Source organism: Telmatherina bonti, assembly GCF_933228915.1.
Source record: "Telmatherina bonti genome assembly, chromosome: 19".
In the NCBI taxonomy this organism is placed as follows: domain Eukaryota; kingdom Metazoa; phylum Chordata; class Actinopteri; order Atheriniformes; family Telmatherinidae; genus Telmatherina; species Telmatherina bonti.
In genome coordinates, this window is record NC_136617.1 from 36,009,248 (window position 1) to 36,024,007 (window position 14,760).

General features: G+C 49.5%; 1 protein-coding gene across 1 annotated transcript; it reads left to right on the forward strand.

Moving 5' to 3' along the window:
• Window positions 1-606: 606 nt before the first annotated feature.
• sf3a3 (splicing factor 3a, subunit 3) lies at window positions 607-11,612 on the forward strand. Its single transcript, XM_079258267.1, has 17 exons — window positions 607-803; window positions 935-982; window positions 2,235-2,287; window positions 2,453-2,558; window positions 2,639-2,711; window positions 3,916-4,007; window positions 4,085-4,167; window positions 5,656-5,794; window positions 5,866-5,934; window positions 6,015-6,082; window positions 8,437-8,544; window positions 8,640-8,709; window positions 8,794-8,958; window positions 10,878-10,988; window positions 11,075-11,165; window positions 11,253-11,308; window positions 11,380-11,612. The coding sequence occupies exons 1-17, from the start codon at window positions 708-710 to the stop codon at window positions 11,455-11,457; spliced, it is 1,506 nt and encodes a 501-aa protein (XP_079114393.1). The 5' UTR covers window positions 607-707; the 3' UTR covers window positions 11,458-11,612.
• Window positions 11,613-14,760: the final 3,148 nt, after the last annotated feature.

A 14,760-nucleotide genomic window follows, 5' to 3' on the forward strand; every position in this document is an offset into this window, starting at 1 on the left:
GTCAAACATTGCTTTCAATCTTTGGCACTTGCTTGTTAAAAATAATAACATCTCAAACATTTGAAAGATGCTTTATTTGCAAACTGAACATTTCTACTTTTCATCTTTTCCTAAGAAAAGAAAGCAAATAAACAAATAAACAACAAAAAAAAAAAAAAAAAAGCAGTTAGTTAAAGGCTTGGAGTGTTGACAACCAGCACCGTGTGAATTTTACTTTCAAAAAATGTGAATGTCATTTTATGACAATGACATAAAATGACATTCACTGTGCAATCATTTAGATATAGATCTTTAAAATGCTGCTGTTTGGATGTAATGAGAGTTAATGTGGCAATTTAATTCACACTGAAGTCTCAGTGTAAGGTTACTTCTGGCAAAACTGAACAGAGAAAAACTATAAAAAATATTCCAAGGTCACTTAACATGAAAAACTATATAAACTTAGTCATTTCATTTGTTTAATTGGCTCGTTCGAAATAGATTTACAATGCAATGATGATACCATAGACTGTATATAAAAAGAGGATGATAACCTGTTTGTCCTCATCACCAGAGCGGAACCTTTTGTTGGTAGCTGTTTCTTTGCTCCTGAATTAGGTGACGGACGCCAGCAGGTCCTGAACAGAGCGACGGCGGGGATTCCTCTCAGATTGACTATATTTACATTAAAACCCCGCTCCAGATTTCAGAAAGCAGGTTTCTAAGCCATGGAAACTATTTTAGAACAGCAGCGTCGCTATCACGAAGAGAAAGAGAGGCTGATGGACGCGAAAAGTAAAGAAATGCTGCACAAGAAGTCCACGGTGAGCTTAGCATTAGCATGAGAAACACTCCGCTTCACATGTTTTACTTCATTTATTTATTTACCTACATTTATTTATTTATTTACCCCATTTATGTACTAACCGTAACCCTATATTTATGCTCTTTTTAGCTGCGGGAACAAATTAACTCTGACCATCGAATTAGAGCCATGTTGGACGTAAGTATGACGTTCGGGAAGCTAACTGATGCTAATGCTAATGTTTCATTTAACAAGACAAAGCAGCCTGACTGGGAGAACTGGGACTTCTGTTTAACAAGACAAAGCAGCCTGACTGGGAGAACTGGGAGAACTGGGACTTCTGTTTAACAAGACAAAGCAGCCTGACTGGGAGAACTGGGACTTCTGTTTAACAAGACAAAGCAGCCTGACTGGGAGAACTGGGAGAACTGGGACTTCTGTTTAACAAGACAAAGCAGCCTGACTGGGAGAACTGGGAGAACTGGGACTTCTGTTTAACAAGACAAAGCAGCCTGACTGGGAGAACTGGGAGATGTAGATGCTTTATTAGATGTTGGAGACGGAACAGAGCTGTAAGATGGAGTTTTTAATGTTAAAAAATGTCTGTAATCTTTAGATTTATTTGGCTGTAGAACTGTTGTCAGACCACCAGGAGCTTCTGGCTCGGATGATCTCGGACCCTCCTTCCTGACTTAGTTAACCGACACAACGGCATGCATCCATGATATTTTGTGTTGCAGCGTAACGCGGTGAGCCACGTAGAAAAGCTCTGATGAGAAAAACATGTTTGCATGTGTGTGCAGTTCACACCGCTGTCCATGCATGTCCCTGTCAGGTCAAAGGCTCAGTATCGAGTCTAATTTCATATCTTCACCGTAGAAGTGAAGAAAATCAGAAAAAAAACCCAACTTTTACAGTGTAGTTATTATTTACAGTTGATGCAGAGATCCGTTCTATATTGTGAATAGACAAACAATAACTGACCAACATGATACAAATAGGTCGTCCTTGTAGTTTAAATAATGTTCAGGCCTGCAGTTCTCCAAACCACTCACTTTCACAGCTTTATCTCTGGTTCCAGGTAATAAAGCAGACGTTGTCAGTGTCATTGTGTTAGTTGTAGTACTAATGTTTCTAGCAGCAACAGAGGAGACGAGCAGAACAACCTCACTGTGGTGAAATGACAATGAAATGTTGCTTCTATTGAGTCTGAATTGTTTTGCAGCAGGATTAGACAGGATCAGTGTCATGAAGACATTAAAACCTGGAATTTGACCTGCAGAGGAAGTGCAGTGAACTAGCATTGACAATATATCTGAGATGGAACCACAATATAAGTGTTTTAATATCATGTGGAATATTAACACGACTTGTTTAAGACAAAACACCATCACAACTGTAAACCTTTTCTGCATCACAAAGAAAGTTTGACCTTCTCTATTTCTGGCAGAGGTATATGGATGTGAGCGCAAATCTCAGGGATTCCTATGACGACAAAGATGGGTATGTTTTTTACGTCATTTTTTCATTTTTTATAAAAACATAGGAAACCATTTCTTTGCTCCAACAATAATTTCTTCCACTCTTTTTCCTTTTAAACCAAAAATTTGTCGTCACAAGTTAAATTTGTGCTGCTGTGTTGTCTCTGGCCTTTTTGTTCATTGGCAGCATGAGGAGAGACGAACTTGCTGCCATTTCAGGACCAAATGAGTTCGCTGAGTTTTACAACAGACTGAAACAGATCAAGGAGTTTCACAGAAAGCATCCGAATGAGGTATGAAACCTCCCAGAGAACGGACTCTTCAGACGCCTGGAAGCAGATTCCCACTGAGAATTTTGTCTTATTTCCGGTAGATTTCCATTCCAATGTCTGCAGAGTTCGAAGAGCTGATGAAAGCCAGAGACAACCCCAGCGAGGAGGCTCAGAGTAAGTTTAAATCCGCCTCAACACCTTGTTTAGTCTTTTCCTCATGTTTAATGTACAAGGATGAGAATATAAGCTCATCCGTTAAACTGTTGATACAAACCAGCCCATCACGTGATCATGCTGAAGTTCAAACTGAGCATCAGAACGAGGAAGAAAGGACATTTCAGGGTGTTGGTCTGAGTTTTTACTGGGATTTTCACACACAACCATCTCCAGTGTTATGGAGAAGGTCTGAAGAAGAGGAAACATCCAGCAGCAGCAGTTGTCTGGACCAGAAGGTCTGGTTGGTGTCAGAGGTCAGAGGGGACTGGACAGACTGGTTTCTGACATGAAAGAAAGACACCAGGAAGTCCAGTAAGCCCTGGTTCCAACCCAGATATGCAGAACATCATGTCTGAACACAAGAACAACTAGGAATCTGACGAATGAATAAAGTAATCCATCCATCCATCTTCTGCCGCTTATCCGGGGTCGGGTCGCGGGGGCAGCAGCCTAAGCAGGGAAGCCCAGACTTCCCTCTCCCCAGCCACATTTGCCAACTCTGCGGGGGGATCCCGAGGCGTTCCCAGGCCAGCCGAGAGATATAATCCCTCCAGCGTGTCCTGGGTCTTCCCCGGGGTCTCCTCCCAGAGGGACGTGCCTGGAACACCTCACCAGGGAGGTCCAGGAGGCATCCTGACCAGATGCCCGAGCCACCTCAACTGGTTCCTCTCGATGCGGAGGAGCAGCGGCTCTACTCTGATCTCCTCCCGGATGACCGAGCTCCTCACCCTATCTCTAAGGGAGAGCCCGGCCACCCTGCGGAGGAAACTCATTTCAGCCGCCTGCATACCAGATCTCCTTCTTTCGGTCACGACCCACAGCTCATGACCATAGGTGAGGGTAGGAACGTAGATCGACTGGTAAATCGAGAGCTTCGCCTTCTGGCTCAGCTCCTTCTTCACCACGACAGACCGGCGCAGAGTCCGCATTACTGCAGACGCCGCACCGATCCGTCTGTCGATCTCGCGCTCCATCCTTCCCTCACTCGTGAACAAGACCCCGAGATATTTAAACTCCTCCACTTGAGTGTGAGCAGCCTCATGGGGGCCACACAGTGTCAAGGTAAAGTTAACTTCAGGTGGAACTGTCTGTGATTCTGATTTGTCTCGCTGTTCAGATGTGGGCTTGTCAGATAAATAACTAAAATCTCTGTTGTCTCCAGACATGGTGGATTTCACCGATGAGGAAGGATATGGCCGCTACCTGGATCTCCACGACTGCTACCTGAAGTACATCAACTTGAAGGGAGTTGAGGTTAGCGTCCTTTAAAGCTGATGAACTCAGTTTCAGTCAAGTGATGCCATGTTTTTCATTCGACCCTCTCTTTGCAGAAACTAGAGTACATCACCTACCTGTCTTCATTTGACCAGCTCTTTGACATCCCCAAGGACCGGAAGAACGCTGAATACAGAAAGTACGTCTGTCTCAGTAACGTTCTGCCAGAGTAACATTCCACCCGAATGTCTGCGTCTGCGTATCGCCGGGTCTGCGTATCGCCGGGTCTGCGTATCGCCGGGTCTGCGTGACGCCGCGTCTGCGTATCGCCGCGTCTGCGTATCGCCGGGTCTGCGTATCGCCGGGTCTGCGTATCGCCGGGTCTGCGTATCGCCGGGTCTGCGTATCGCCGGGTCTGCGTATCGCCGCGTCTGCGTATCGCCGCGTCTGCGTATCGCCGGGTCTGCGTATCGCCGGGTCTGCGTATCGCCGCGTCTGCGTATCGCCGGGTCTGCGTATCGCCGGGTCTGCGTATCGCCGGGTCTGCGTATCGCCGCGTCTGCGTATCGCCGGGTCTGCGTATCGCCGCGTCTGCGTATCGCCGCGTCTGCGTATCGCCGGGTCTGCGTATCGCCGGGTCTGCGTATCGCCGCGTCTGCGTATCGCCGGGTCTGCGTATCGCCGCGTCTGCGTATCGCCGGGTCTGCGTATCGCCGGGTCTGCGTATCGCCGCGTCTGCGTATCGCCGCGTCTGCGTATCGCCGGGTCTGCGTATCGCCGCGTCTGCGTATCGCCGCGTCTGCGTATCGCCGCGTCTGCGTATCGCCGGGTCTGCGTATCGCCGGGTCTGCGTATCGCCGGGTCTGCGTATCGCCGGGTCTGCGTATCGCCGCGTCTGCGTATCGCCGCGTCTGCGTATCGCCGCGTCTGCGTATCGCCGCGTCTGCGTATCGCCGGGTCTGCGTATCGCCGGGTCTGCGTATCGCCGGGTCTGCGTATCGCCGGGTCTGCGTGACGCCGCGTCTGCGTGACGCCGCGTCTGCGTATCGCCGCGTCTGCGTGACGCCGCGTCTGCGTATCGCCGCGTCTGCGTATCGCCGCGTCTGCGTATCGCCGCGTCTGCGTGACGCCGCGTCTGCGTGACGCCGCGTCTGCGTATCGCCGCGTCTGCGTATCGCCGCGTCTGCGTATCGCCGCGTCTGCGTATCGCCGCGTCTGCGTATCGCCGCGTCTGCGTGACGCCGCGTCTGCGTGACGCCGCGTCTGCGTATCGCCGCGTCTGCGTATCGCCGGGTCTGCGTATCGCCGGGTCTGCGTATCGCCGGGTCTGCGTATCGCCGGGTCTGCGTATCGCCGCGTCTGCGTATCGCCGCGTCTGCGTATCGCCGCGTCTGCGTATCGCCGGGTCTGCGTATCGCCGCGTCTGCGTATCGCCGCGTCTGCGTATCGCCGCGTCTGCGTGACGCCGCGTCTGCGTGACGCCGCGTCTGCGTATCGCCGGGTCTGCGTATCGCCGGGTCTGCGTATCGCCGCGTCTGCGTATCGCCGCGTCTGCGTATCGCCGGGTCTGCGTATCGCCGGGTCTGCGTATCGCCGCGTCTGCGTGACGCCGCGTCTGCGTATAGCCGGGTCTGAACTGGCAGGTAAACCTCAGAGGAGTAACGTTTTCATGCCGCTGGTTGTGCAGGTACCTGGAGATGCTGCTGGAGTACCTGCAGGACTACACGGACCGGGTCAAGCCTCTGCTGGACCAGAACGACCTCTATGGCAAAGTGCTGATCGACTTTGAGAAGAAGTGGGACAATGGGACCTTTCCAGGCTGGCCAGTAAGTTTCCCTGCTGGGACCAGTGTGTTTGATGATGTCGGTGATGTTCTCACCGTGTTCTGATTCTGCAGAAAGAGACGAGCAGCGCTTTGACTCACGCTGGAGCTCATCTCGACCTATCGGCTTTTTCTTCTTGGGAGGTAAACCAGATGAAGGATGGTCCGTGTGAACGCTGCGATACTGACCTGAATGTGTTTAAACGGGTTTTCTGCGTGTGCAGGAGTTGGCCTCTCTGGGTCTGGACAGGCTGAAGTCGGCTCTCATGGCGTTGGGACTGAAGTGTGGAGGGTGAGTGTTGCAGCCACTTTACTAAAACTACATTTAAACACTGTCGGGGGGGCAGTGCTCGATGCAGGCTTGGCTTTTTCTGGGCCGACATGTGAACTGAGCCGAGTTCAGCGTTGGTGGAAGCCAAAATAATTCTGTACATAAAGTCAGCACGCCCACCTGGTCTATTGATTTCTGTGTGGGTTAGCTCAACCTGTAAACGTCTTGGTGCAGCCTGAGAGGCTTTCAGCAGCCTCAGAGTGATTCTCATCTTCCGTACCAGTTCTCCTTTGTCTCTGTGTGATGAAAGAGCAGCACCAGTGTTTGGGTTTAATGCATAGATATGTGCATTAAAGACATGTTTAATCCTTAAACGTGTCGTCGTGGTGAGCACAAGCTGTTGATTTTCCATTAGGAGCTGCTCAAAGCACAGTCACCAGCGTTTTTCTGTCTTCAGTCCAGAAACATGAGAATACGGCAGATAATTTGCACTTGCAGGACTCGACCTTGAGGCAGCCTCCCTGACCCTGGTTTCTGCTCTTGTTTTATCTGGATGATCGGTGTGAAGCAGGACTCCTGCAGGAAACATTCGTTTCCTATTCATCTACAGGCGTCCATACATATATTTCCTCCTGATAGATTAGTTTGTTTTTCAGGTGGACTGTTGAGGTTAGAGGTCACATTAAAGGGTTCAGTCCAGTCTTGTCCACTTATTAAAGCTCATTTTAAAAGCAGAACATCAGAAATCAGCACTGTCAATAAATAAAATAAAAACAATAACAAAGCGTAGCTCTCACAAAGATAATAAAAACAAGTAGGAAAATAAAAACTGAAGTGAACAAATAAATAAAAAGACAGAGGAAGATGCAGCTCGCGTGCCGCTAAAAGCCAAAGGAAAAGTGTTTTTTAGATGGACGCGTCCACATCAGCCTTTCTGATCCGAATCCGTTTCCTCGGAAAGTCGCTTCGTTTGGAGAAACGAATTCTGATTTGGTCCAAAAGAAACGGATTCGGTCCGTTCCAAGCGGACCAAATCCAGGAAGTGGACTACAGAACAAGTCCCTTCCTGCATGTGGTGTAGCATTGCATTGTGGGTAAATCCATAGCGATGGCGTTAAGGGTCCTCTGCCTCGTCTGGTGTTCATACTGCGTCCATTGTTGCAGTGGATTTCTGCAGGATACTTGCATAAGACACAATAAAAACCCAAAACAGCCATAGTTTGGTCTCCATGTTTAACTGGCAGGTGGAGGAAACAGAGTTTTCTTCTTCACGCCAGTCTGGTCCTCTCTTCTGCTAAATACTAGTGCAGCGCCACCTCTGGTGGGAATGGGGACATATTATTCTACTGGTATGGCTGGTTTGACCAAAGTGCCGAGGGTGAGGTGGACCTCCCACTCAGGTAAGATTTAACAAGACAAACATCGTATCAGAGACGGCCGGTAACTTGCAGTGACGTTTCTTGTCTCTTTCAGCTGTAGAACGAACTTGAAGGCTGAAGTTTGCACCACATATTGATTAAAATGCAGCTTTAATTTCGCGCTGCAGACTTGTTTGATAAATCCTGAATTTTCTTCCATCTTCAGAAATATTACATGGAATAACATGAATATTTAGGTTGAGATTTACAGGAAATGAGGAGAAAACTGCTGTTAAAGGTGAGCTATTTGTGCAGTTTCTGCTTTTTTCATGGTAAATGGTAAATGGACTTGTACTTCTATAGCGCTTTTCTAGTCATACAGACCACTCAAAGCGCTTTACACTACTTGTCACATTCACCCATACACTCACTCAACACACTCATACCCCGATAGGCACATCGGGGGGCAGTTTGGGGTTCAGTGTCTTGCCCTAGGACACTTCGGCATTTCAGGGGAAGCCTGGAATCGATCCCCCAACTTACCACTTGAAGGACAACTGCTCTTCCTCCTGAGCTACAGCCGCCCCTTCATGTAGAGAAACTTTAAACATAAAAGTTTGCAATAAGTGCATTCTGAAGTCAGGAATTTAATAACATGAATCAAAGGTTTCCATCATCCAGTAAAAACCAGACAAGACTAAAAAACACAATCCACACTGTTTTATTTTGTTTTAGTTTCAGTCAGATTTTCTAAGAGCAGATTTAAGGTTTCATCACTTCATGCATTATTTTTGGTGCATGAACGTGCATGAGAGCACCTCTGCTCGTGTTTGGAGCGCTGTCCTGTTCCGTGTCCATCGTGACGTGGAGGTGTGAGGACCCACCGCCGCTGTTTCCAGCCGGCTGGTGTAGAAACAGATCCTGTTGATGCCAGATTGAAGCTTCAGCCCGTCCAGATTTCTGCAGATTGAAGCTGTTTCTGTGAAACCAGACTGAATAAACTGTGTGTGTGGACAGGACTCTGGAGGAGAGAGCTCAGAGACTCTTCAGCACTAAAGGAAAGTCCCTGGAATCCCTGGATCCGTCTCTGTTCGCCAAGAACCCCAAAGCCAAAGGCCCTAAAAAGTAAGTGGCCATAACGGTTTACTGTAATGATCGCAGCGCGGCGTGATGGCGCTCGCTACATAATTCATAACCTTTCCCATCCATCACGCCTCCAGAGACACGGAGCGGAACAAGGAAATTGCCTTCCTGGAAGCTCAAGTCTATGAATATGTGGAGATCCTGGGGGTGAGTGTTGCCGTCCTCGGTGCTGCCGGGCGCCGCAGGCTGTGTGGCGGTTTGCATGACTGCTGTTCATGTGGGATGTTGCAGGAACAGAGGCAGCTGACTCATGAGAACGTGCAGAGGAAGCAGGCGAGGACGGGAGAGGAGCGCGAGGAGGAGGAGGAGGAGCAGCTGAGTGAGAGCGAGAGCGAAGATGAAGACAACGAGATCATCTACAATCCCAAAAACCTGCCGCTGGGCTGGGACGGAAAGGTCAGGTTGTAGTGTCAGCGTTCCCACATCCCGACCCAAGTCTCCCCACAAGCATTTCCTCCAGCAGCCATTTAGTTTGGAGCGCCACAGATCCACGCCTGAGATCCTTGGTGTGATGGATGTGGAAACATTGCTCCGGTTTGGCTTCTAAAAAGCACAACAAGCTGCAGCTTTGCACCATGTTAATGTCCAGGACCAGAGTGGTCCTCTGAGGACACCGTAGACGCCTTTCTGCAGTCTGCGCCATGTAAAACCTTTCTGCTTTTCTAACCTGATTTACCAGGATCTCATTCACCTTGGTGGGAGAAGCTGATTTTGGGCATGTAGGTGCTTTGTTACAGCGGCGAACCAGATCCGCCACAAACCTCTTTATTCTCCATGTTTGTGAAGATTCAGTTTTCCAGCCCGGTTTCGCTGCTCGCTCCTCATGCACCCACTCCTGCCCACCAGTCTGCTTAATGGCTGATTCTCACCTCACTGGAGACCGCTTTACAGAAAATTTCCACATCGTCTGATCCACAACGTAAAAAGAAAGTAGATCAGCACAAAATGCAGCGCTGTCAGCCTGAAGACCTGTCGCCGAAATATTTCCTGTTCGGTAAATTCTAAATATTAAAACTAGTTTTAATATTTCGGGCGGACTTCGGGGCGGACTTCGGGACGGACTTCGGGACGGACTTCGGGCGGACTTTGGACGGACTTTGGGCGGACTTTGGGCGGACTTTGGGCGGACTTTGGGCGGACTTTGGGACGGACTTTGGGACGGACTTCGGGACGGACTTTGGACGGACTTCGGGACGGACTTCGGGACGGACTTCGGGGCGGACTTCGGGGCGGACATCGGGGCGGACATCGGGGCGGACTTCGGGGCGGACTTCGGGGCGGACATCGGGGCGGACATCGGGGCGGACATCGGACGGACTTCGGGGCGGACATCGGACGGACATCGGGGCGGACATCGGACGGACTTCGGGGCGGACATCGGACGGACATCGGGGCGGACTTCGGGGCGGACTTCGGGGCGGACTTCGGGGCGGACATCGGGGCGGACTTCGGGGCGGACATCGGGGCGGACTTCGGACGGACTTCGGGGCGGACTTCGGGGCGGACATCGGACGGACATCGGGGCGGACTTCGGGGCGGACATCGGACGGACATCGGGGCGGACTTCGGGGCGGACTTCGGGGCGGACATCGGACGGACTTCGGGACGGACTTCGGGACGGACATCGGGGCGGACATCGGGGCGGACTTCGGGGCGGACTTTGAATTTCATCACTGATGTGAACGTTCCCGTTGACTGTACGTTGGTCCGATGAAAGGTACTGCTGTGCGAGTTTGGGTGATATATTAGGAGTCGGTGTGTGAAGGTCTTTAGATACATAAACTTTTGTTTTAAGCGTCATGCATCACCGTTCTCGTACTTTAAGCACGTTGTCGTGGTTGCTAAGCCAGTTCATCCACTAGGGGGCAGTGCTGAGTCGACTCTGGTTGGTGGCGAGAATGCACCGATGTAAAACTGTTTACAACTGTCCAAAAACACCAGAAGAAGAAACCCACACCAACTTTTCTTATTCAGGTACTTTTTATTTGATGGTTTTGGTGTTTCCTTGTTCCTGTTCCTCTTCTTCTCTGGTTGGCTGCCAGCTGTAGAACTCAAACAATAACGGCGGTATTGTTTGGTTTTTCCTACGTCAAGCGATGGATAGCTAAGGCCGATTGAAACGGACTGAATCACGTAGTTAACCGATGCAGGAGATGGATAAGACTGTCCTTCCGTCTGCCACGTCCAGCTGAAACGATCCATGGATCCATGTTTCGGACCTCCTACCACCTAATTTCCCTCCCAACGCGTCGCTTTTGTTCCAGTCACACCAACTGTCTGTAAATTCAGTTTGAACTCTGTTTTTATTCCTTCAGCCGATCCCGTACTGGCTCTACAAACTCCACGGCCTGAACATCAACTACAACTGTGAGATCTGTGGAAACTATACCTACAGAGGACCCAAAGCCTTCCAGAGACACTTTGCGGTTGGTGCTCGCTGTCACGATGGACTGGCTGTCTCATAACAAGCATCAAGTCTGGGATAAAGTGTATTTTGTCTTGTTTTTTGCAGGAGTGGAGGCACGCTCACGGCATGCGGTGCCTGGGAATCCCCAACACGGCTCACTTTGCTAACGTCACGCAGATCGAGGACGCCGTCTCCTGTAAGTCCTGTCTTCAGCTTCTTGTTACAACTTCCTGTTGACGTGTTCAGAGGCGAGTCTGAAGAACAGGTTTGTGTTTAACTCCAGTGTGGGCGAAGCTGAAGTCCCAGAAGGCGTTGGAGCGGTGGCAGCCGGATACGGAGGTAAGGAAATGTCTAACGACGCCATGCTTTCTTAATCCCAGCTGCTCGTCGTCTGACTCGTGTGCTTTCAGGAGGAGTATGAGGACTCGAGTGGAAACGTGGTCAACAAGAAGACCTACGAGGATCTGAAGCGACAGGGACTGTTGTAGACACAAAACGACTGCCGGTTCTTTAAATTTGGCTTTTCTCTTCATATATTTGCTCATCTCTTTTAATTTGTAAGTAGTATTGTTGCTTTGCAGACGGTGTCCTCCTTTCATAACGTTGTAATGTCACCACCACTGATCATTGAATAAACGGAGTACTTTTGTCACCGTGCCGTTCCAGTCGTCTTCTTCGCTGGTAATGTGACGATTGAACCCTCCGGTAGTGTCAAACGTGGGATAAACCCAGAACCAGCTTGAACCAGATGTCTCTGACCCTGGCAGCATGGCTTCCCAGCGACGAGCCCAGTGCATCATGGGACGTCCCCCCCAGCAGACTCGACCTGCAGCAGCAGGACTGAAGCTGAATAGAAGACGTATCGAGGAGGAAAGTCTGAAGACGGCTGCTTCCTGAAACCGAACTGGGAGTTCTGCCTCCCATCCTACTACATCACCAGTAAACGGGCCTTTAAATCGGTTCTCCCCCCAAACCTGGAGGCAGCAGCGGACCCTCCGTGGAAGCGGCTCCCAGTTCGGCTTCAGGAAGCAGCCCTCTCTGCCACGGTGGAGACTTCTGCTGCCAGGACAGGAGAAGTCCAGGGAAGGACGAGAAGAGCCTCTCCTGGACCAGCGGGGGATCGCCGGAGCACTGGACGAGATTTCCGCTCATCTTCCGTATGAACCCCTCTGTGGTTCGTTTGATAATGAAACAAACTGATGCATCTGTTTGTAACTGTACACAAACCAACCCGTTTGTTTACTTGCTCTAACAAAGTCAACAATTAACACCTATAAAAACTTTAATGTAAAAAAAAAAAAAAGCATTGATTCCAGAGCGCCCTGCGATGGACTGGCGAGCTGTCCAGGGTGTACCCTGCCTGTCGCCCAAAGCCGGCTGGGATAGGCTCCAGCTTCCCCGCCACCCTGAATTGGAATAAGCTGTTTAGAAAATGAATGAATGAATGATTCCAGAGCTGATGTGTGAAAAAGCAGAAAACATTTTCTGATCATTTGTGACACTTAATGTTTTATATTATATATGATGTTTACTAACAAAGCACCTTAGATAAAAACTTCTTCAAAGAGAAATGTTGAAAATCTTTGTGCTCTTTTACTATAACCGTAGTCCTCATCGCTCATTAGATGGTTCTGAAATGTCAGGCACAAATTATCGATGATATTTTCCCTGGATTTACTTGGTACCAGATTGAAACTAAAAGCTTGGTGTTGCCCATCTCTTCCAGGAAAGCTGCAGAATGAATCTAAAAGCTTCATATTTGAGGACATTTTGCATGACGTGGCAGTTAAACTCCACCTGATGGCGCTGTTGCAGCAATCCTTGCTAGTTCATTGCAGAAACTTCCTTTGGTGGAAACTGGCATTAAAACTGCAACATGCAGCATAAAGAACTAAAAGTCATCCGTAAGCTCACCTAATGTGCAGAAAACAGTCCCAACTGGCCTCCCCCTTTATTCACACACACTCCCCCATCCCACCTCCTCTCTACACACACACACCTCCCTAAACCCCCTCCATCTGCATTCACACTCCTCCTTATACATAATCACACTACATCATACCCCCACTCCTCGCATACACCTCCCCCATCCAACCACCCACCCTTTCCTAAATTCTGAAAGAACAGAACAGAAAGGCCCTGATCAGGACTACGGCCCACACTCCCAGCGTCCCCCTGCCATCCCACAGCTGACCCAGCAGCACCCTCCCCCCAGCCTGGCCAGCCTAGACCCAGGTGTACTGGACAGCACTCTTCCCCCGCGGACACCTACACTCCCCCACACATGTACTATCATGCACCCCCCTCCCCCCTCACCCCCCGACACATACATGTACTATCACACTCCCCCATGCACCCCCCTCCCCCCTCCCCCCCCCGACACACACATGTACTATCACACTCCCCCATGCACCCCCCTCCCCCCCCGACACACACATGTACTATCACACTCCCCCATGCACCCCCCTCCCCCCCCGACACACACATGTACTATCACACTCCCCCATGCACCCCCCTCCCCCCCCGACACACACATGTACTATCACACTCCCCCATGCACCCCCCTCCCCCCCCGACACACACATGTACTATCACACTCCCCCATGCACCCCCCTCCCCCCCCGACACACACATGTACTATCACACTCCCCCATGCACCCCCCCCCCCCCCCCGACACACACATGTACTATCACACTCCCCCATGCACCCCCCTCCCCCCCCGACACACACATGTACTATCACACTCCCCCATGCACCCCCCCCCCCCCCCCCCCCCCCCACGTCTCTATGCTGATGTGATCTACTAACAGATTTCTAAACTGCTGGATACACAGATTCTGTTTGCTTTTCCAGTTCACAAGGATAGTTTTCTTCGCGATGCACAGGCTACTGATTAGATCTACAGAGTTAAACCCTGAGTTGTTTTCACCCAGTTGGCACAGTGTGGGGTTTGTATTACAATATTATATTATATTGTATTATAATATTACATTCATACCAGTCTGACATTCCTTTACATACCTGAAGCCTCTGAACAGGTGGACAAGACGACAAGGCATGATGGTAGCTGTCAATACACACAGTAAGGCTGTTGGTAGACAACAATATAAAACTAAATAACCCAGATAAAGATGCAATAATAGAAAAAAAGTTGAAAATACTGGGTTTTTTTTCTTTTCTTTTTTTTAATAAAAGAAACAATGGAGATCATAGCTTAAAGTGTTCCAAAACCTACTACAGCAGCTCAACAGAGACTGTGACGTATGTGGGCGTGGTTTCTTTATACCTGAACATGTTACGTCAGTGCTATGTCTGGTTTCTGTCGCGTAGTGTTCATGTTCGCCTCACTTTTATAAAATTAAAAAAAAAAATTAAAATGATAAGAAACAAGTTTCAGAGCAATTTATTATCCATCCTGTCGACATTCTGGTTGTCATTTTTCTGTTTGTTTGTAAAGTTATAAATAATGAAAGTGAGACTGAAAATGATCAGTAATTCCTCCTGAACTCGGACAGCAGCCTGCAGTCTGGTCCAGGAATGCGTCATTCGTTGTATTACCTACTGAACCTGCCACTGTTTCCATGTTTCCACACTTCTTCCTGCTACATCTACCTGCTGTCCTCACTGCAGCACCTCCACCTCAGCTGCATCCCAAACATCTTCTTGGCTTTATTCCAGCCATAGAGGATCATTATTTTCCTGCTTTTCTCATCACTTGTTGATCTTTGGCTGCTCCTGATTGGACGTTACCGTCAGTTTAAGCTCTCTGATTGGTGGAAAGTCTTCAAGC

Coding starts and splice junctions, on each gene's coding strand:
- sf3a3 (XM_079258267.1), top strand. CDS start 708: ATGGAAACTATTTTAGAACAGCAGCGTCGCTATCACGAAGAGAAAGAG. Junction 2,712..3,915: donor CCCCAGCGAGGAGGCTCAGA/GTAAGTTTAAAT, acceptor TGTTGTCTCCAG/ACATGGTGGATTTCACCGAT. Junction 4,008..4,084: donor TCAACTTGAAGGGAGTTGAG/GTTAGCGTCCTT, acceptor CTCTCTTTGCAG/AAACTAGAGTACATCACCTA.